This window comes from Kogia breviceps, chromosome 13 (assembly GCF_026419965.1).
Source record: "Kogia breviceps isolate mKogBre1 chromosome 13, mKogBre1 haplotype 1, whole genome shotgun sequence".
Lineage (NCBI taxonomy): Eukaryota > Metazoa > Chordata > Mammalia > Artiodactyla > Physeteridae > Kogia > Kogia breviceps.
The window spans coordinates 11,941,573-11,965,692 of record NC_081322.1 but is presented as its reverse complement, the minus strand read 5'-3'; the positions used below and the strand labels follow the sequence as shown (position 1 = coordinate 11,965,692).

Here is a 24,120-nt window from a genome sequence, read left to right as displayed (position 1 = left end):
CAGTACTGCACACCCCTTGCCAAACACCTAGCAAGTCAGGAACCCCACCCATTAGCAGAGAGGCTGCCTAAAATCATACTAAGTTCACAGACACCCCAAAACACACCACCAGACGCGGTCCTTCCCCCCAGAAAGACAAGATCCAGCCTCATCATCAGAACACAGGCACCAGTCCCCTCCACCTGGAAGCCTACACAACCCACTGAACCAACCTAAACCACTGGGGACAGACACCAAAAACAACAGAACTACGAACCTGCAGCCTGCGAAAAGGAGACCCCAAACACAGTAAGTTAAGCAAAATGAGAAGACAGAGAAATACACAGCAGATGAAGGAGCAAGGTAAAAACCCACCAGACCAAACAATGAAGAGGAAATAGGTAGCCTACCTGAGAAAGAATTCAGAGTAATGATAATAAGGATGATCCAAAATCTTGGAAAGACAATGGAGAAAATACAAGAAATGTTGAACAAGGACCTAGAAGAACTAAAGAGCAAACAAACAGTGATGAACAGCACAATAAATGAAATTTAAAATTCTCTAGAAAGAATCAATAGCAGAATAACTGAGGTAAAACAACGGATAAGTGACCTGGAAGAAAAAATAGTGGAAATAACTACTGCAGAGGAGAATAAAGAATAAAGAATGAAAAGAATTAAGTAGCATCTCAGAGACCTCTGGGACAACATTAAACACACCAACATTTGAATTACAAGGGTCCCAGAAGAAGAACAGAAAAAAAAAAGGGACTGAGAAAATATTTGAAGAGATTATATTGGAAGACTTCCCAAATATGGGAAAGGAAACAGTCAATCAACTCCAGGAAGCGCAGAGAGTCCCACAAAGGATAAAACCAAGGAGAAACACGCCAAGACACATAACAATCAAAGTATCAAGTATAAAATACAAAGAAAAATTATTAAAAGCAGCAAGGGAAAAACAACAAATACCATAACCCATAAGTTTAAGAGCCGATCTTTCAGCAGAAACTCTGCAGGCCAGAAGGGACTAACAGGACATATTTAAAGTGATGAAAGGGAAAAACCTACAACCAAGATTACTCGACCCAGCAAGGATCTCATTCAGATTTGACAGAGAAATTAAAACCTTTACAGACAAGCAAAAGCTAAGAGAATTCAGCACCACCAAACCAGCTTTACAACAAACGCTAAAGGCGCTTCTCTAGGAAAGAAACACAAGAGAAGGGAAAGACCTACAAAAACAAACCCCAAACAATTAAGAAAATGGTAATGGGAACATACATATCGATAGCTACCTTAAATGTAAGTGGATAAAATGACTCAATCAAAAGAAACAGACAGGCTGAATGTATACAAAAACAAGACCCATATATATGCTGTCTACAAGAGACCCACTTCAGATCTAGGGACACTCAGAGACTGAAAGTGAGGGGATGGAAAAAGATATTCCATGCAAATGGAAATCAAAAGACAGCTGGAGTAGCAATTCTAATATCAGACAAAATAAACTTTAAAACAAAGACTATTACAAGAGACAAAGAAGGACACTACATTATGATCAAGGGATCAACCCAAGAAGAAGATATAACAATTGTAAATACTTATGAACCCAACATAGGAGCACCTCAATACATAAGGCAAATGCTAACAGCCATAAAAGGGGAAACCGACAGTAACACAATAATAATAGGGGACTTTAACAACCCACTTGCACCAACAGACAGATCAACCAAAATGAAAATAAATAAGGAAACACAAGCTTTAAATGACACATTAAACAAGATGGATCTAGTTAATATTTATAGGACATTCCATCAAAAACAACAAAATACACTTTTTGCTCAAGTGCTCGTGGAACATTTCTCCAGGATAGATCATATCTTGGGTCACAAATCAAGCCTTGGAAAATTTAACAAAATTGAAATCATATCAAGTATCTTTTCAGACTACACTTCGAGACTAGATATCAATTATAGGAAATCTGTAAAAAATACAAACACATGGAGGCTAAACAATACTAAATAACCAAGAGATGAAAACCAACAAATGACAAAGAAACAAATGACAATGAATACATGACGACCCAAAACCTATGGGATGTAGCAAAAGCAGTTGTAACAGGGAAGTTTATAGCAATACAATCCTACCTCAAGAAACAAGAAACATCTCAAATAACCTAACCTCAGACCTAAAGCAATTAGAGAAAGAAGAACAAAAAAAACCCCAAAGTTAGCAGAAGGAAAGAAATCATAAAGATCAGATCAGAAATCAATGAAAAAGAAATGAAGGAAACGACAGCAAAGATCAATAAAACTAAAAGCTGGTTCTCTGAGAAGATAAACAAAATTGATAAACCATTAGCCAGACTCATCAAGAAAATAAGGGAGAAGACTCAAATCAACAGAATTAGAAATGCAAAAGGAAAAGTAACAACTGACACTGCAGAATACAAAGGATCATGAGAGATTACTAGAAGCAACTATATGCCAATAAAATGGACAACCTGGAAGAAGTGGACAAATTCTTAGAAAAGCACAACCTTCTGAGACTGAACCAGGAAGAAACAGAAAATATAAACAGACCAATCACAAGCACTGAAATTGAAACTGTGATTTAAAATCTTCCAACAAGGGCTTCCCTGGTGGCGCAGTGGTTGAGAATCCGCCTGCCGATGCAGGAGACACGGGTTCGTGCCCTGGTCCGGGAAGATCCCACATGCCGCGGAGCAACTAAGCCCGTGAGCCATGGCCGCTGAGCCTGTGCGTCCGGAACCTGTGCTCCGCAACGGGAGAGGCCACAACAGTGAGAGGCCCGCGTACCGCAAAAAAATAAAAATAAAAAAAAAAAAAAAAAAAAAAAAAAAAAAAAAAAAAAAAAATCTTCCAACAAACAAAAGCCCAGGACCAGATGGCTTCACAGGCAATTTTTATCAAACATTTAGAGGAGAGCTAACACCTATCCTTCTCAAACTCTTCCAAAATATAGTAGAGGGAGGAACACTCCCAAACTCATTCTACGAGGCCACCATCACCCTGATACCAAAACCAGACAAAGATGTCACAAAAAAAGAAAACTCCAGGCCAATATCACTGATGAACATAGATGCCAAAAATCCTCAACAAAATACTAGCAAACAGAATCCAACAGCACATGAAAAGGATCATACACCATGATCAAGTGGGGTTTATCCCAGGAACGCAAGGAGTCTTCAATATATGCAAATCAATCAATGTGATACACCATATTAACAAGTTGAAGGAGAAAAACCATATGATAATCTCAATAGATGCAGAAAAAGTTTTTGACAAACTTCAACACCCACTGATGATAAAAACTCTCCAGAAAGTAGGCACAGAGGGAACTTACCTCAACATAATGAAGGCCACATATGACAAATCCACAGCCAACATTGTTCTCAATGGTGAAACACTGAAACCATTTCCACTAAGATCAGAAAAAGACAAGGTTGCCCACTCTTACCATTATTAGTGAACACAGTTTTGGAAGTTTTAGCCACAGCAATCAGAGAAGAAAAAGAAATAAAAGGAATCCACATGGGAAAAGAAGAAGTAAAGCTGTCACTGTTTGCAGATGACATGATAGTATATGGAGAGAATCCTAAAGATGCTACTAGAAAACTATTAGGACTAATAAATGAATTAGGTAAAGTAGCAGGATACCAAATGAATGCACAGAAGTCTCTTGCATTCCTATACACTAATGATGAAAAATCTGAAAGAGAAATTGAGGAAACACTCCCAGTTACCATTGCAACAAAAAGAATAAAACACCTAGGAATAAACCTACCTAAGGAGACAAAAGACCTGTATGCAAAAAACTATAAGACACTGATGAAAGAAATTGAACATGATAGAGACAGATGGAGAGATATACCATGTTATTGAATTGGAAGAATCAACACTGTGAAAATGACTATACTACCCAAAGCAATCTACAGATTCAATGCAATCCCTATCAAACTACCAATGGCATTTTTCACAGAACTAGAACAAAAAATTTCACAATTTGTATGCAAACACAAAAGACCCTGAAGAGCCAAAGCAATCTGGAGGAAGAAAAACGGAGCTGGAGGAATCAGGCTCCCTGACTTCAGACTATACTACAAAGCTACAGTAAGCAAGAGAGTATGGTAGTGGCACAAAAACAGAAACATAGATCAGTGGAACAGGATAGAAAGCCCAGAGATAAACCCATGCACATATGGTCACTTTACCTTTGATAAAGGAGGCAAGAATATACAATGGAGAAAAGACAGCCTCTTCAATAAGTGGTGCTGGGAAAACTGGACAGCTACATGTAAAAGAATGAAATTAGAACACTCCCTTAACACCATACACAAAAATAAACCCAAAATGGATTAGAGACCTAAATGTAAGACTGGACCCTATAAAACTCTTAGAGGAAAACATAGGCAGAACACTCTATGACATAAATCACAGCAAGATCCTTTTTAACCCAGCTCCTAGAGAAATGGAAATAAAACAAATGCGACCTAATGAAACTTAAAAGCTTTTGAACAGCAAAGGAAACCATAAACAGGACCAAAAGACAACCCTCAGAATGGGAAAGAATATTTGCAAACGAAGCAACGGACAAAGGATTAATCTCCAAAATATACAAGGAGCTCACAGAGCTCAATATCAAAAGCACAAACAACCCAATTAAACAATGGGCAGAAGACCTAAATAGACATTTCACCAAAGACATACAGATGGCCAAGATGCACATGAAAAGATTCTCAACATCACTAACTATTAGAGAAATGCAAATCAAAACTACAAGGTATCACCTCACACCAGTCAGAATGGCCACCATCAAAAAACCCACAAACAATAAATACTGGAGAGGGTGTGGAGAAAAGGGAACCCTCTTGCACTGTTGGTGGGAATGTAAATTGATACAGCCACTATGGGGAACAGTATGAAGCTTCCTTAAAAAACTTCAAATAGAGCTACCATATGACCCAGCAATCCCACTACTGGGCATATACCCTGAGAAAACCATAATTCACAAAGAGACATGTACCACAATGTTCACTAGAGCACTATTTATAATAGCCAGGACATGGAAGCAATCTAAATGTCCATCAACAGATGAATGGATGAAGAAGATATGGCACATATATACAATGTCATATTACTCAGCCATAACAAGAAATGAAATTGAGTTATTTGTAGTGAGGTGGATGGACCTAGAGTCCGTCATACAGAGTGTAGTATGTCAGAAAGAGAAAAACAAATACCATATGCTAACACATACACATGGAATCTAAAAAAAGGAAAATGGCTCTGAGGAACCTAGGGGCAGGACAGGAATAAAACACAGACCTACTAGAGAATGGATTTGAGGACATGCGGAAGGGGAAGGGTAAGCTGGGACAAAGTGAGAGAGCGGCATGGACATATATACACTACCAAATGTAAAATAGATAGCCAGTGGGAAGCAGCCACATAGCACAGGGAGGTCAGCTCGGTGCTTTGTGACCACCTAGAGGGGTGGGATAGGGAGGGTGGGATCGAGATTCAAGACGGAGGGGATATGGAGATATATGTATACTTGTAGCTGATTCACTGTGTTATACAGCAGAAACTGACACAACAATGTAAAGCAATTATACTCCAATAAAGATGTTTAAAAAAGAAAAACACTGTTCCATGCAAAATAAATAAATAAAACTAATAAAATTCTACTTCAAACTGATAGCTATTTTCAAAGTAAAATTATTCTTAACTCCAACAGGGATGACACTCTTATATCCTGACGTCTTTATATTTACTTGTAAATGTTTTTGTTTAAAGACTGCTACCAGCAAGTAAAAGATAAACAGACTACTTGGTTTAATAGTCCCACTAACATCAAAGAAAACAGACTGATAAAAAAATTTTAAACCTCACCGTCCAAAAGAAAGGGGAAAAAAAGAAACAAAGAAACACACAAAAAAACAAAGAAAAATAAATAAGTTTTAAAAACCTCATGCCCAGAGAAACTGGCAAAAATTAAACTCATAAAACGAGTTCTTTTTTTAAAACAAAACTAACAAAAACAAGTGAACAGAAAGCCATCAACTCTCAAAAGGCCACAGACAAAAACTGTAGCAAAGAATACATGATAATTCTTATGATTTTTTAAATATATGCAATCTACCTTTTCCAAACTGTATCATTAATTATAACTCACATAAGAATTAACTTGGATAAATTAGACTTCTGAATTTTTAGACATTCTTTATCCCTCCCAACTACCAGTGAAAACACTAAAACAAAGAATAACTTAGTCAATATTACAGTAGTACAGTTAATCATTACAAAGCATTTTGTTTTAGAGGGTCAAAGTATAAAGATATTCTGTGAACTCTAAAAGCCTTCTAAAATTATCCCATTGTCCCAGCTGAAACAATCTGGGGTCAAGGCTACTAGCTGCATACACAATACTCATTTTCCTTTCAGCTCCCACTCCCTTTTTTGTCTTTCTCCCCTCCTTTGACTTTCTGCCTGAAATGGACACATCATAGCTTAAACTCCAGCTACTCTCTTGGACTTTGTGGTGACCTTAAAGTAGAAATCAGGTACTAAGGATGGAGAGCAGAGAGGAGAGGAGCTTAGGCCCCTCCGGATGCTGCCTTACCAGCCTTGGATAGCCTCTCTCCAGACTTATTTTAAGTAAGACTGAAAAACCACTATACTATTTAAGCCATGCATTTCCGATCTGTTCACAGCAGCCAGCTGTAATTCCTGAGGCAGAATTTTGTAGGAGAAATGTGGGACCCCAAACATTCACTCCTGAGCCATCCTGAGTCCCTGGTGGTGCTCGTGAGGGGTGAGTGGAATAGATTTGTTTTTGCCACCGAACATGGCAGCATCATGAGGTGCCACAGAGTCCCCTGGGTTCAAGATATACTTCTCCTTCCCTCCTTCCCCTAATAATCAGCACCAGTCCCTCCAGCTGATACAGTAACTATTAGGGCCTGTTCACTCAGTGGAATAAGGAGACCAAAATGGTCAGGTAGAAATCACACCTCCTAATTCAATGAAATCATTGTTTCATCCCTGCTGGTGAAGACGTGGCTTCCATACTCCATACTTTCATCCCATACTCCCACATGGCTGGTAAGAATTCGAAAACAGAGGAACTCAGCTGCACGGTGAAAAGCAAAAATTTTGTGAATGGTTCATTAGGAATATTAGTACAAAGTGCCATGCTCACTTCTACCCCTTAGTCACCAGTCACATGTAAACAGATGATGGGAGAAAAGAACCATATGGTAATGCTCAGTGGTTCACAGCATTCTCTAACACACAGAAAGAGCACTTCTTAATTCATTTTGGGAAGCTGGCAGAGCCTTGATACTCAAACCTGATGAGAGTAAGATAAAGGAAAATTACGGACCAGTTTCACCTCTGAATCAATTTTTAAAAGAATCCTAAACAAGACAGAAGCAATCAAATCCAGCAGAAGATTTTAAAACAAACCCCAAAAGCCACGGTTATGACCAGTCTGGGTTTATCCTAGGAATGCAAAGTTGGTTTAATAGCAATTTATCCAGGTAACACATCACTTGGAGGAACTAAAACCAAAAAACTTCATATGATTATCTCCCCTGACAAATGTATTCAATTCAACAAACATCTACTGAGTACTTTCCAGGCATCATTCTAGGGGGTCACAGACATGGTTAAATCAAAACTCAGAGTCCCCTACTCTCACATCGCTTAATTCTAGTGGGAAAAAGAGAGAATATTTAGAATCGCTGTATGAACTACTCAGAGTACATTAAAAAATTTCTTATATCAGTAAGGAAAACACAACCCAACTGCAAAAAGGCACTTGAAGCAGAAAACTGAAAAAGCCAATAAATCTTAAAAGACATGCAACTTCATTTCCAAATAAGTGAAATGCAGATTAGTGAACGATCATTTCACACTCAACAGACTGGCAAAAACTAAAAATACACGGCAATGTTCAAAGTTTAGGGTATAGAGCAACTAGAAGGCTATATCCTCCTAACAAGACTTAAACTGGTACATTTAGAAAAATGATGTCATTATTTAGACTGTTGAAGATGAACATAACTTACGACCCATCGACTCCATTATATGTATATATTTTGCACACATGCAACAAGAAACGTGTACAAACATGTTCACTGCACAATTTTTAATAGCAAAAAGTCCAAATGTCCAGACGGACCAACATGCAGTATATAGTCATACACAATGAAAATAAACTACGCTTTATGCAATAACATGTTTGAATCCCGCGAACGTGTGGTTGAATGAAAACAAGCAAGTAATTTCATATAAAGTTCAAAAAATGTAAAACTAAGGACAGAGGATGGTAACACTATAAGGCACACAAGGAATTAACACAGACAATTTAAGTAGTGGTTATTTCTAAGGGGGTTGGGGAGGAGATGGCGTCAGGGAAAGACACACACGGAACTTCAAAATGCTGACTTCAAACCTCAAACTTCGCATGCTTAATAAATACTGTGCAAGTATAAAAGTACTTTGCGTCGAGTAAATATCAAAACTGTCAACATTTGCAAGACAGCTGTGGTGGGCAGCCTCTAAAATGCTCCTGATGAGCCCAGCACTTCCAATATTCACGCCCTGCCTTTCAGTGTGGGCTGGACCAGTAAATCACTGCTGATAAGACAGTATGACGACAGTCAGGGAACAAGTTACTGAAAGACTGGTTTCCAGCTTGCTCGCAGGCCTGTTGTGAACTGCTTTATGGAAGGTGCATGTGGCCAGGAACCGACACTGCTGAGGACACACAGACAAGACCTGAGGCCGCCCATGCCCACAAGGGGGAGCTCGGGAGCCAGGTCCCCCCTGGCGGAGCCTTGAGACACTGCTTCTGGACTCCTGACCCACAGAAATGGTGACACAATGTTTGTTGTTTTCAACTGCTAAATTTGGGGGTCATTTGTTACGTGACAATAGATAACTAGTACCATTGCTGACAGTAGAGCAAAGTGATTGAAACACTGGTGCATGATCTGACAGTATAGAACTTGGAGAATAAAATCGTTTACAGGTTTTAATTTAGAATATGTCATCCGAAGAACAGTCATTTACCTTAAGGACCATTTTCACTGGTTGTTGCCTCTCTCTATGGTATTTATTTCAAGTTTTACACTGCAATGCCACTTTTATAACAAGAAATTGTTAAACTACATGGTCAGAGAAAAAGCTGAGCAATTTATAGTGTAATTCAGTTGCGTGGCAATTAATGATAACTAGACTGTTATCATTAACTGTTGACTCCAAAGCTATTCATAGAAATATTAGCTGAAATAACAGTACATAAAAAAGACATAATGCAAATTAGCATTACTACCTGACTATTCTTGGAAGCCATGTTGTGTGATATACAAAGAATCAAATTCCAATTTATAAACCTTAGTACTCCATAACTTTTCAGCCTCATTTTTTTTCCATCTGTAAATTAGGATAAGATTCCAACTCTAGAAAATAAAAAATCATAATAATGCAAGTCCCCTCAAGTTTTAAGTCATAATACTAACAGCTATACTGTGCTGACAGCCTGTCATATATCCAGCTCTGTGCTACACTCTTGACTTACGTTTGCCCATTGAATATTTCTCCCAACAACTTTGTAATACAATTTACACATCACAAGATGCACAAACTGTAGGTCTACAATTCAATGATTTTTAGTAAATGTATACAGTTGGGTAACTATCACCATGATTCATTTTTAGAACATTTCTGTTACCTCAGACAAGCTGCTCTGTGCCTGTTTGCAATTAATCGCACTCCAAACCCCAGTTTGAGGCAACCACTGATCTGCTTTCTGTCTCTAGAGATTTTGCCTTTTCTGGACATTTCATATAGATGTAATTATACAAGATGCAGTCTTTCGTCTCCAGCTTCTTTCACTAAGCACAGGGGTTGGGAGATTTTTTTCTGTAAAGGGTCAGATCATATTTTCAGCTTTGCAGCCTATACACCTCTGTCACAACCACTCAACTCTGATGTTACAGCATGAAAGTAGCCACAGACAACAGGTAAACAAATAGGTATCTAGATTTAGGGGCCCATGGGCCAAGCCACAATTTGCTGATCTCTGAGTCAGATTGCTGAACACACATCCCATTGTATGGACAGAACACATTTCACTTAAATATTCATCAGTTGTCAAACATGTGGATTCTTTCCAGTTCTGTGCTATTACGAAAAAAGCTGCTGTGGAATTTGCATACATCTTCATGTGGACATTATGTTCAGCTGGATCATACAGTAAGTTTAACTTTTTAGCAAAGTTGAAGACTGCTTTCCAACACAATGCACCACCCTGCATTCCCAACAGCAGCGTTTGAACTTTCCAGTTTCTCCGGATCTGTCAATACTTGGATAGTGTCTGGTTTTTACTACAGCCGTTACGGACTGAATGTTTCTTCACCCCAAAATGTACAGGTTAGAGCCCTAACCTCTAGTGTGATGGTATTTGGAGGTCGGAACTTTGGTAGGTAATTAGGTTTAGATGAAGTCATGAGTGGGACCCCCATGACATGATTTGGGTCCTCAGGATAAAGGGAAGAGAAGCCAGATCTCTCTCTCTCCCCGTCCCTCTGCCACGTGAGGACACAGCAAGAAGGCAGCCCTCTGCAAGCCAAGAGAGGAACTGAATCTGCTGACACCTTGATCTTACACTTCCCAGTCTCTACAACCATGAGAAATACGTGTCTGTTGTTTAAGCCACCCAGTCTGCGGTATTCTGTAACAGCAGCCTAAGCTGACACCATTCTGGTGGCTGTGTAGTAGCATCTCACCGGGGATTTAATCTACATTTCCCTAATGATTAACAATGTTGTACATCTTTTTATGTGCTTACAAGCGATTTAGAGATCGTTAATTTTTTAAAATAAATTTATGTATTTATTTTTGGCTGCGTTGGGTCTTTGTTGCTGCGCGTGGGCTTTCTCTAGTTGCAGTGCGTGGCTTCCCTGCTGCAGAGCACAGGCTCTAGGCTCGCAGGCTTCAGTAGTTGTGGCACATGGGCTCAGTAGTTGTGGTTGGTGGGCTCTAGAATGCAGGCTCAGTAGTTGCAGCGCACGGGCTTAGTTGCTCCGTGGCATCTTCCCGGACCAGGGCTCGAACCCATGTCCCCTGCATTGGCAGGCGGATGCTTAACCACCGTGCCACCAGGGAAGTCCCTAGAGATTATTACTGATGAAGGTTTGCTCAAATATTTTGCTCATTTTTTAACTGTTTGTATACTCAGTGATTGGTAAGAACTGTTTATACATTCTGAATACAAGCCCTTTATGAGATACATGATTTGCTAATATCTTCTCCTTGTCTGTGGCTTACCTTCATTTTTTAAATTACGTCTTTTGAAGGACAAAGTTTTTAATTTTGATAAAGTAGAATTTATCAAGGTTTCTCTCATGAATACAGCTTTTGTGTCATATCTAAGAACTCTCTCTATAACCCATCATGAACGTATGTCCTTGAATTTCTTCTAGAAGTTTTAAACTTTTATAGGTTAGGTCTCTGACTTTTGAGTTAATTTTTGTATATGTCGGGTAAGGCTCAACGTTGTTGGCTGTTATTGTGGAATGTGGTTATCCAATTTACCCGACAATTATTGAAACTGAAAAGGATGAAACTGAATGGCCACAGCTGTTTAAAATCAATTGATCATGAATGTAAGGGTTTTTCTCTAGTCTCTGAATTCTATGGCTCTATGTATCTATCCCTCTTCAATATCACACTGTCTTGTTTATTGTGTTTTATGGTAAGTTTTGAAATCTAATAGTATAATTCTCTAACATTAATCTTTTTCAAAATTGTTTTTGGCTGCTCTAGATCCTCTGCATTTCCATGTAAATTTCAGGAACCATTTGTCAATTTCTAAAAAAAAAAAGAAAAAAGAAAAACACTGTCAATTTGAGGGAAAATTGCTATAACTGCCATCCTTACAATATTATGTTTTCAAATCCATTAATAACAAACGTCTATTTATTTAGATCTTTAATTTCTATCAACAATATTTTGTTGTTTTCAGTGTGTAAGTCTTACACTTTTGTTAAATGTATTCTCAGGTGTTTCTTTTTTTCCTTCTGATGCTTTGTGAATGGAATCGTTTTCTTCATTTCATTTGAATTGTAGATTTCTAGTCTTCATATTAATCTTGCATCCTGTAGCCCTGCTAAACTTGTTTATTAGTTCTATTTGACTTTATATAATTCCTTGAGATTTTGCACCTATTGGATCTCATGTCAGCTGAGAAAATAAGAGTCTTAATTCTTCCTCTCCAGTTTATTTATCTATTTATCTATGGGCATGAGCAGCACTGGCGAGAGCACACATTCTTGCCTTGTTCCTAATCTTAGAGGAAAAGCATTCAGTCTTTCACCTGTCAGGAGTAGGTTATCCATAGATGCCCTTTACCAAGTTGAGGAAGCTCCCTTCTGTGACCAGACAGCTGAGAGTTTCTACCAGCAGTGGATTTTGTAAAATTCACGCTTTTTTTCGTATCTATTGAGATTTTGTATCTGTTGTGGGTTTTGTCCTTTATTCCATTAATATGGTATGTTACATGACTTGATTTTGGGATATTAAACCAGCCTTGCTTGCATTCTTGTCATGGTGCATAATATGTGATTTCTATTTCATTGATTTCCCTCTAACCTTTATTTCCTTTCTTGTGGTCGCTTAGAGTTCAGTTGGCTTTTCTTTTTCTAGTTCATAAGGCAGCAGTTTAGGCAACTGAGACGACTTTTTTTTGTTGTTTTTTATTTGGCTGCACCAGGTCTTAGTTGCGGCAGGCAGGATCCTTAGTTGCAGCATGCAAACTCTTAGCTGCTCCGCGGCATGTAGGATCTAGTTCCCTGACCAGGGATCGAACCGGGGTCCCCTGCATTGGGAGCGTGAAGTCTTATCCACTGTGCCACCAGGGAAGTCCCAACTGAGACTTCTTTTCTCAAGAGAAATTTAAAGCTGCAAGTCATCCCCTGAGCACTTCTTTAGCCGCACTTCATAAATTTTGGTATGTTGTATTTTTATCTTCATTCAGTTCAGAACATAACCAGGCTGAAGAGGGGAGAGCTGGTTAGAGGGGAGGCAACAGACCCAGTCTAAAACATTACACACGACCACTGTCCTTACCAGTTTGCAAGTACAAACAGTCTTGTATTTGGGTGATTTCCAAAGCACCGAAGTTGTTCTTCTGTAAGTCCTGTATTGCTTTTTTGAGGAGAGGCTCTGCCAACCTTCTTACTTGGCCATGTGTGAAGTCACACCCCAGATCATGCAACCTTAACAACATGGAAGTATCCATTATCCCTTCGCATTTACACAGCGTTATGGACTAACGGTGTCTCCCCAAAATTCATACACTGAAGTCTAATCTCCAATGAGCTGGGGTTTCAAGGTGGGAGGTAATTAGGTCATGAGAGTGGAGCCCTCATGAACGGGATTAGTGCTTGTAAGAAGGGACCCGAGAGCTTGCTCGCTCTCTCGCTCTCTCTCTCTCTCTCTGCCATGTCAGGACACAACAAGAAGACAGCCATCTGCAAACCAGGAAGCAGGTCCTCGCCAGACACCAGATCGTCAGCACCTTGATCTTGGACTTCTCAGCCTCCAGAACTCAGAGAAATAAATGTTTGCTGCTTAAACCACCTCGTCTACGATGTTTTTGTTACAGCAGTCCCAACTGACTAAAACAGCAGTGGGAACTGGTCAGATTCTGGATGAACTTTGTTTTTATTTTTGTTTTGCCGGACTGCAAGGCTTGCAGGATCTCAGTTCCCCAACCAGGGTTGAACCCGGGGCCACAGCGGTGAAAGCCCAAAATCCTAACCACTAGGCCACCAGGGAACTCCCAGATTATGGATAAATTCTGAAAGTCAAACACGAGAGAACGTACTGCCATATGTGATACACAGTGTGAAAAAACAGAGTCAAGGATGACTCCAAGGTTTCTGGCCTGAGCAGCTGTATTCTCCCGGTGGCTGTTCACTGAAACCCGCAGATTTATAGAGTATAACCGACTGAGGATCAGCTGCTCTAGAAATGTTAAGTTAAAGAAGTTAACTTCTCGGTAGAAGTTGACAAATGGACCACTGGACACAGGGATATGAAGTTCGAGAGACATCTGCCCGGCATTGACACCTACTCAGCACTAACACTCCTGCTACGACAAAGAGGCACCCCTCCAGTATCATCTCGCGGGTGGAGAAGTCAGAGAGAAGCTAAGCTGACCTCCAGGTCCCGTGGCACTCTTCACAAATTAGATACTGAGTTCCAAATGATTGTACAATTTTTCAGCAATTAACCAATAGGGAGTGAGGAGAAACTTCCTAAAAACTCTCTCAGGTGCTCTAAAATGCCTGGCATAGAAACTGGAGTTTGAAACCTTCTTGGTCCATCTTATTCTTCCTCAGTTCCATTACGTAACTCCTCTAAATACGCACACACTTTGGCAAAGCCTCCTATTTTCACTATAGAATTGCTTAACAGCAAAAAGTAAGAACGTACGAAATCTCTAATTATCTGGGATTATTTGAAAAAGAGTATCCATACAATGGAAAACAATGCAGTGTATCTCTCTCTATATATATATGCATACGCGTCTATCTATATGTATACGCAGACACATACACACACCACACACACATATATACAAGAGCCTCACAGCAGCAACATCCGAAATAGCCAAAAGCTGAACCACCCAGCTGATCATCAATACGAGGGTGGATAAACTATGGTTTGCTGTTACAATGGAATATTATACAGTAATGAGAATCAACAAAGTACTGTTACCCACAACAATACAGGTAAGTCTCAAATGTAATGCTGAGCACTAAAGAGGCCAAACAGAAAACAATACATAGTATATGACTCAAGTTATACGTAGACAAAAAATGACAGCCCGAAAAATCAGCATCAAGAGGAGGAAGCCTTGAACAATCCCTGCTCTTGGTTTGGGCTCTCCCCATCTCTACAACCTCTGCACTCACTACAAAATCAAAACAAGGGTTAGGAAAAATGATTAAATAAAAGGAAAATTCACTTAAAAGAAATTAAACCAAAGTAGATGGTGAAAGAATTAAAATGAAAAATTTCAAGAATAGTCAGAGAAAACAGAATAAACATTTACAATAGATTACAATAAATAAAAGGAAAGAATTTAAAGGTAAAAATAAATTCGAAATCAAAAATAGAGCTCAGATAAAAGGCTGAACATATACAGAAGAGATAAAAGATTTCATAAGAGGTCCAAATATGAGATTCAAACAGAAGTGAGAGCCGAAATGTCAAACAAGAGATGCTTTTTCAAAGAAATTTGAAGACACAGATGAAGAAATAAACAAAAACTTTCAAAACGAGAGAAAAAAAAAGTCCTTAATGTTTCTGGGGTGGGCACAACATCCTCAGATGAGGAAGTCTCCTCCTGTGTACTGGGCCCCCACGAGTACAGGGCAAAGGGGTAGAAACAAACTCTACCCTCTCAGCCTTCCACGAGCTCCAGGAAACTGTACCTTTGTAGGCAGCTTCAGTTAATGAAGACTGGTAATAACCAACCAACCTGGAGGTACCCAGCGGGTAGAAGCAGCTGGCCTCACTTTCACAAACTTTCCAGAAAAAACACCCAAAGTTCCATGAACGTAACAGAAGTTTCTTAAAAATGTCGTTTTGAGACCTTAGGATCAGCAAGACCCTTGCAGGGGATCCGCAATGTGAAGCTATTTTCATGACAATGTTAACATGTTGCTTCCCTTCCCACTAGCACTTACTATACTCTTCACCCTCCAAGCGCTCACCAGCGGGGGGCACTTTTATTCAGCAAAGTCCCTCTAAGCAGAAATAATTCTGAGATGTCCACCCTTGAGTGCACATCTTTTCAGTGTTCTGTGTTTGCAGAAGTACACATACAGTGTACCTGTGAGAAGCACCTGCGCTATTTCAATTGTGAGCTACACTAGGCACTTTTTTTCAAAGAATGTCATTTTTACTTGAAAGAACACGGACAGAAAAACTACAGCTATCCAGACTGGAGTATTAGGCAGATTCTCTCAAAAAAGGATAAAGTGAGTCTGTCACTTTAAAGAAAATAAGTAACAGTATTTGTTATGAATGATAAAAATTGAGGTCTCAAGAGAAAACCGGAATTTTTGGAAAACTTGAATCCAGCACCTGGAGTCTTACCTCCTTCCAATACATAAACACCTCTCTGATAAGAATAGTGGTGATATTAACTGAATGCCAAAGTAAATCAGAATCTCTGAGGATGTAATCTACATTCCGTACTATTTAAAGGGTCTCCAGATGATGTCTGAAGCGGCCCCAGGGGTTCAGGGCTGGCTAAGCATTCCCACAGGTAACAAATATCCCCAGAACAATTTATTAAAAGGCAGCTCACTTAACGGTAAGCAGCTCCAGCTTAGGAAATAATATCTACTCTGGGCTACATCACTCACTAACAAGGTGATCTTTAACATCTCTAGGTAAAATTTCTTCACCTGTAAAATGTAGAAAATACCTCTACAAAATGACGTTCATGAAGATCAAAGAAAGTGTTGAATATGAAAGCCCTGCACAATGCCTGGGAAGGTCAGACAACGAAAATGTGTCGATATGTTAGGAGAGACTAGATGAACTACAGAATCTCACACAAGGGAAGGGATAAAAATAGTGCTTCGGATTCTCTGGAGTCTGCTTAGTCGTCAGCAGGCAGAATCAGAGATGTAATATGTAATTAGATAACAGCCAGCATTTCTGGGAAACAGCTGGGCTTGAGGATGATAACCATCTCAGAAGCTATGGTTCCTAGCTGGAGGGCGTTATCTGAGTCAAAGTCAAAGGCCTAGCAGCCATAGCTAAAATGGATATAACTAACTTTATGACAACCATTAATATTGTTGAATTAAATCTTCTTGCTTCAATTCCATAGTCATCAAGAAATCTTCTATTCATAATTTGGCTTCTCATGCAGATTTCTTCCCTAGAACAGTGACTCAACTATCCTATCCCAAGGCAGTTATTATTTCTCACTACAACCCAAGTTATACAGAGGATCAAACCCTAAATCCCTAAGTCATCTTGTTTATAATGATTAATTTTCTCCCATGCATTTAAAATGATACTAGAAACACACTATCCTTGGGAGGATTAAGAAAAATAATCACAGATCACTTCCTGTAGGCTTAATTCTCTCTATGAAACCAACTGGAAAGACTGCTGAAATTAACATTCCAGGGTAGAAGTCTCTGTAACCTTGGTTACAATGGATCAATCCACTAGCCTCTAGGTTCATTGATAAGATAAGGTTCATAAACCTGGACTGCACTAAGATAAAAGCTGGCTTATCTTGTCACATGTTCTACAGCACAAATACACTGTAGTGTTACACAGGAGACAGGCCCCATCCCACAAAACTGGTTTTGAAGAAGTGATTTATATCCTGCCAATAAGTTTGTATTCTGCTTAATATACCGCCATTTCAAAAGTTTTCATTTAACAGGTCAAATCTAGATTTTATGATATGCATTTAATTTATTCATTAGAAATAATAAATTCTATATTAAAATACCATAAAAATATTTCTGAAATCTAAACCAAAGAAATGGAATTTCATAGGTCCTGTAGATTTTAGATCAGGAGACAAAACTTGGAGCCAAAGCAGCTAAGTTAAAATCCAATGAAACCCCTGAAAAATTTACCCCATCAACAGAAACTTCTATAGATTTTTTTTTCAGTGTTCTACTGAAATTTTATTCAACCTCTTGATTCATTGCTGGAAAAAAAAAATGACATCCCTTTCCTAACTCAGCACTTACACATTTTTATAAAAGCACGAGTCATATTTATTCAGAGACAATTTCGAAAACATTTAGGTGGTTATTATAAATAGCTTCTCGAATCCAACACTAGGGAAGGAAGAGAGAGGAAAGGAGAGAAGGAGGGGCCAATCCACCACCACCCCCGGATTAATCGGTTCTATAGAGTACAAAACACACCAATCCACCATGACCCCCAGGTTAAACTGGCTGATTCTGCAAACTCCCAGACAGTACACTCTACTAGTGCCAATACTTAGGAGAAATTTCTAGAAAACTGAGATTTTCAAAATCAAGAGTGCAAATGGGAAAGTGGTAACAAAGTTACCAAACAATGGTATCAGAGGAAGAGAGCCCAGATTTAAGGGAACTTGACTGAACCTCCACAAAGAAGGGCTGAAAGTGAAACAAAGTATGTAACAAAAGTTTCAGGAGGAACAGATGAGTTCTATACTACTTATTCATGGTGTTGAAACAGTCATCTCAGATGTGATATAAAAGGAAACCATAAACAAGACAAAAAGGCAACCCTCAGAATGGGAGAAAATATTTGCAAATGAAGCAACCAACAAGGGATTAACCTCCCATATATACAAACAGCTCATGCAGCTCAATATCAAAAAAACAAACAACCCTATCCAAAAATGGGTGGAAGACCTAAATAGACATTTCCCCGAAGAAGACATACAAATGGCCAAGAGGCACATGAAAAGATGCTCAACTTCACTAATTATTAGAGAAATGAAAATCAAAACTACGACATACCACTGCACACCAGTCAGAATGACCATATCAAAAAATCTACAAACAATAAATGCTGGAGAGGGTGTGGAGAAAAGGGAACCCTCCTACACTGTGGGAACATAAACTGGTACAGCCACTATGGAGAAGAGTATGGAAGTTCCTTAAAAAACTAAAAATAGAACTATATTATGAACCAGCAATCCCACTACTGGGCATATACCAAGAGAAAACCATAATTCCGAAAGATACATGCACCCCAGTGTTCACTGCAGCACTATTTACAATAGCCATGGAAGCAACCTAAACACCCATCGACAGATGAATGGATATGGTACCTATATATAATGGAACATTACTCAGCCATAAAGAGGAACGAAATTGGGTCATTTGTAGAGACGTGGATGGACCTAGAGACTGTCATACAGAGTGAAGTAAGTCAGAAAGAGAAAAACAAATACCGTCTATTAACGCACACATGTGGAATCTAGAAAAATGGTGCCGATGAACCTATTTGCAAAACAGAAATAGAGACACATAAGTAGAGAACAAATGTTATGGACTCCAAGGCGGGAAAGGGGGCTTGGGATGAATTGGGAGAAGGGGATTGACACATAAACAATAAAATTTATAAAACAGATAACTAAGGAGAACCTACTATATAGCACAGAACTCTACTCAATGCTCTGTGGTGACCTAAATGAGAAGGAAATCCAAAAAAGAGGGGACATATGTATACATACAGCTGATTCACTTTGCTGTACAGCAGAAACTAACACAACATTGTAAAGCAACTATACTCCAATTTAAAAAGAAAAGTCTATATGTAGCTTTATTCTACATTTTGGCGAGCAGCCCAGACAGGCAATGAAATGGAAATATACTTACTGTAGTAACCGTACAATACGGTGTCCTCGATCCGTCTGCTGACATTAGCGTTGGCCCAGTCCTAGGATCAAAAGGAAACAATAGAAATATTAATGAAACAGCCATTTGCTTAACAATTATACTTAAATTTTAATATGATTGAATATCACTTATAAATGTATCATCGACTCTGACAGGTATGGTCTGTGCCCTCAATAAGTGACAGACAGACAAGTAAACAGGCAATTTCAGCAGGTGAATCCTGAGCTAATGTGACGACATGGTTCTGGGGAAGCATGTGAAGGACAGGCAGCTACGGGCCAGGGCCACTACACTGGGGCTGGAACAACACAGTGGGAAGGAGGGAAGAGAATGAAGGAACATGCATGGAGACTTTGAAAAACCTGCAGGAAACAAAATACAGATTCACTCGAGCTTTTGGGAAGGGAAGAGAAAGCGGGTGGAATGAGGGAGGGAAAGGCGTTAGGTTTGAGGGTCTGTGAGTCACGCCAAGTATTCTGGCCTCTGTCCTCAAGGCAATGGAATACAGTGATGCAGTTTTGTGCAGAGTGACAGGTAAGATTTGTATTTTAGAAACAAGATATTTTCAAATACCTAAAAGAACAGTCAATATAAACTTCTTTGCATTCAACCCACATTTTCTTTAAATTAGTCATTTAAATTTAGTACTTTAAATTAGAAAATTAATTCTAATTTATCTTTTCAAATAAAAAAATCTATACATTAATGAAATAGAACTGGGGTATAACAGCAAGTCTTTTTGACTATCCTAATTGTATGCATATGCAAAATTAAGCCTGAAGCGTCAATGTGACTGGTCATTGCGATTAAGTACCAAGGCTCAAATTAGTATCCAGGTCAATTTTGTTCTATCAATACTTCAAGAACTCAAGTCAGTATCAACATCCCACTTACAAGGTCTCTTAAGGAAGAGTGGAAACATTTAACTCTCCTAAAATAATTCAGGTTTTTCCTTTTTTTTCCTTTTTCACCTACAAACACCTCTAGCAATGAATATCTATGAATTTCTAATTGACAAATGCCTAAAAGAACAAAAATGTGGAAACCCCAAATTTAGCACTACAAATGCAAACCTTGACACACAGCGCACAATGAAAAAAGTATTTTTCCGATAGCAATTAAGACTATGAAAAACTTAAGAGGACTTCCCCGGTGGTGCAGTGGTTAAGAGTCCATCTGCCAATGCAGGGGACAAGGGTTTGATCTCTGGTCCAGGAAGATCCCACATGCCGCAGAGTGCCATAATTACTGAGCCTGCACTCTAGAGCCCATGAGCCACAACTACTGAGCCCACGTGCCACAACTACTGAAGCCCGCGTGCCTAGAGCCCATGCTCCACAGCAAGAGAAGCCACCGCAATGAGAAGCCCACACACCACAACGAAGAGTGGCCCCCACTCGCCACAACTAGAGAAAGCCCGTGCAGCGAAGAAGACCCAACACAGCCAAAAATAAATAAATAAAAAACAAAAATAAATTTTTTTAAAAAGAAAAACTTAATGGCCTAAATTTTAAAATTATGTTAACTATATAAAGAAACAAATAATTACAGAATATAAAAAAGATCCAAATAAATGAAAAGTCACACGTTCCTACATGAAAAGACTGTAAATACCAAATCCCTCCAAATTAATCTATAAAAACTATATATTGCCTATCAAAATCCCAATAGTGGGGCTTCCCTGGTGGCGCAGTGGTTGAGAGTCCGCCTGCTCATGCAGGGGACACGGGTTCGTGCCCCGGTCCGGGAAGATCCCACGTGCCGCGGAGCGGCTGGGCCCGTGAGCCATGGCCGCTGAGCCTGCGCGTCCGGAGCCTGTGCTCCGCAACGGGAGACGCCACAACAGTGTGAGGCCCGCGTACAGCCAAAAAAAAAAAAGTCCCAATAGTGGGTAGAGTATTTTGCCATGCTGATTCTAAAAGTCATCTGAAACACATACAGGCGTATATGGATATCCATAAAGTACTTTTGAGTGCGGGTAAACAGAACAAGTTGCAACCAATAGTTTTAACAACATACTCAATCTTTGTCTAAAAAATGTAATGAAAGAAACACTGTACATATACTACAGAAAAATGGAAAGAACATTAAGCAGTGCTTACCACACAGGACTGGAAAAGCACTGGGAAGAATTCTAGCCAATGACTGGAAATTTCTTCATCAACGACTCAAGTATCCAAATGAATATACACACAACCAAAGCTTCTACTCTCCAAAGCTGTGTTTCTTTGGTGATTGTTTATACATCAAAACAGACATTTTAAAAGATTTTTCAAACTTGAAGATGTTTTGAAACAGAGGATAATTACATCTATCCTTATGCAAGCTCCCTACCAATTTCCAAGAGAACCCCACGAGGTATTAACGTACCCATTGAGGAGCACATAAAAGTTAAACTTCAAAATTGAAGAAGACCCCAACCTCAGAAAAAGATTAAATGTAGAAAGTCTGAAGGTAATTAAAGCCAAAGGTTCATTGAAATTTAGCATCTTTTACCCACCAACGTTCTTTAGTTTAACCAAATCTTGTGGCAGTTAGAGAGCATTACTGTTACTATTTTAAAGCAAAAATATGTGTAAAATATACAACATCACTCAAGTACTATTTGTGTATTTGGCTTTTATATACAGTCTTGCCTCCAAGGTATCTGATGTACTGTCAAAAGAGCTTAGTTTATGAAACTTCCTTCTTCTACATTTTGAGAAACGCTGTGCCCTTGATACATTTCACAAGCTACTGCCTCCCAAAGTAGAGACCGAAATGAACCTCAGAAGCCCCACAGGAACGTGAGACAAACAAGAACTAATACTAAGTAAAGAATACGAAGGAAGAACATTTTAGAAGACAGGAAAAGGATATAAAGTCCACAGAACAGAGGTAGCGGTTTGTGGATGTAAAACCCCCTCTCCCATTCTGCAAGATGACTTTCTGAAATGCTCGGTCCAATCCCAAACCACACTTGACTCTTCTTAATTTTACCAGATAACCACCTCACCTTAGACCAATGGTTCTCACTCAGGGGTGACTCCGCCCCCATGGACACCCGGCAACGTCCCGGAGACGCTGGAGGGTGGAGGCGGGCTCTGTATGCTACCGGCATCAAATGGCAGAGGCCAGGACCTGCTCAACACCTGCAATGCACAGGACGGCCCTCACAAGGGTCACCCAGCACAGAAGCCGATGGCTGACAAACACTGACGTAAAGGTCTCTCAAATCATGAGGACCAAAAAGAGCTACTCAATTCACTCCCAAATCCAGAACCGACGGCCATCTGTACTCGAATGCTAGCCCTCCCTTCTGCGGAGCACCCGCGCTATTTACAGCCAACACTTTCCCTTCGGGTTCCCACCCCTCTGCCTTTGCAGGGACACTGCACCTGCACTGATACCCTTTCTCTCCTCCCAGACACCTCTCCCACTCTACTGAACCCTAAAGTATACACGCTCTAGTAGTTTCCATGAAAGGACCCACCACCACCACAGATAAACACACCCCACCCCACCTCCTACGCCCCTGGAGGACAGAGGTTCCTGAAAAGCTGTCAGCATCCCTCGTCACTGCTCCCTCACCTTCCGGCCCACACTCAGCCACTGCCACCTAACTGCCCCGCAGCTCCATGGAAACCGCGCTTCCCCAAAGCCACCGTCGCTCCCCTCCCTCTCTCCCTCCATCTCTCAGCATCACTCTTCCTGAAACACATTCTTCTCCTGAGAAGCCCCCTCCTTCATTTTCCTTCCCGCCTCCCAGGCTGCAGCGCCTCCCCTTGGGCCAGCCTCCAGGTAACTAACGCAGCTCTCGAATCCAAGCCCATCCAAGCCTTCTCTGACCACTCGGTCTCCCCAGCTGCTGGACAGTGTGTAGCTCTAAATACCATGCACGTGCCGAGGACTTCCAGATACTTCTCTCCAACCATAAGGTTCCCCTGGAGCTTCAACTCCCCGCTCGACGCCGCACTTGAATACGTATGATAGGCACCTTGAAGGTAACTTGTCCAAACTACAGCTCTGTTTTCTACATCCCTCACTTGTCCGTGTGCACACACAGGTCTAATTATTCCCCCAGGCTGCCCTACGTCTCTAAGGTGTACTAGGCTGCAGTGCTTCGTTAATCTCGAGTTTTCATTTTCCTTCCACCCCCATATCTAATCCAGCAGCCAATCCAAGCAGTTCTAGCTCCAGAATCCACACCGCCTTTAATCACTTTTCTCCACTAGTACCCCTCTAACCCACACCACCTTTATTTTTTACCTTCGCGAACTTCCCATTGCCCTTGGAAATCTAAACCCATTAACAGGGCCTAGAAGTCACAAATAATCTGTCCCCACCTTCTTCTTCATCTCAGCTCCTACCACAGCACGGCCCCCAATGCCACACCCCGGCCAGCTGGGCCAAAGCATGTCTGCCTGAGGGCCTCTGTACCTGCTGCTTCTCCCTGAGGCGGCCCTCACTCAGTTCTCACCCCCAGGACGGCGGCAGCCTGGTCCTCCTCGGCCCGTCCTCCTGCCTCCACACCCACAGCCGAGCTGACCCTCACACCACTCTGTTCTGCACCCTCACAGAAGTCAGCACTAGGAAGCTAGCCTGTTTTGTTTGTTGACTGCTGGTCTGCTCGCACAGAATGTAAGCCCCCTGAGAGCAGCGGCCTCACTGGCTGT

At 40.2% G+C, this 24,120-nt stretch overlaps 1 protein-coding gene across 2 annotated transcripts in view; it reads right to left on the bottom strand.

The window, feature by feature from the left end:
• LMBRD1 (LMBR1 domain containing 1) overlaps positions 1-24,120 on the bottom strand; it is a 116,310-nt gene that overhangs the window by 81,383 nt on the left and 10,807 nt on the right. For both annotated transcript variants that reach the window (XM_059083830.2, XM_067011390.1), the window contains one exon: positions 19,445-19,505. In XM_059083830.2, coding sequence (XP_058939813.1) covers positions 19,445-19,505 — 61 coding nt within the window. The remainder of the gene's footprint in view (positions 1-19,444; positions 19,506-24,120) is intronic.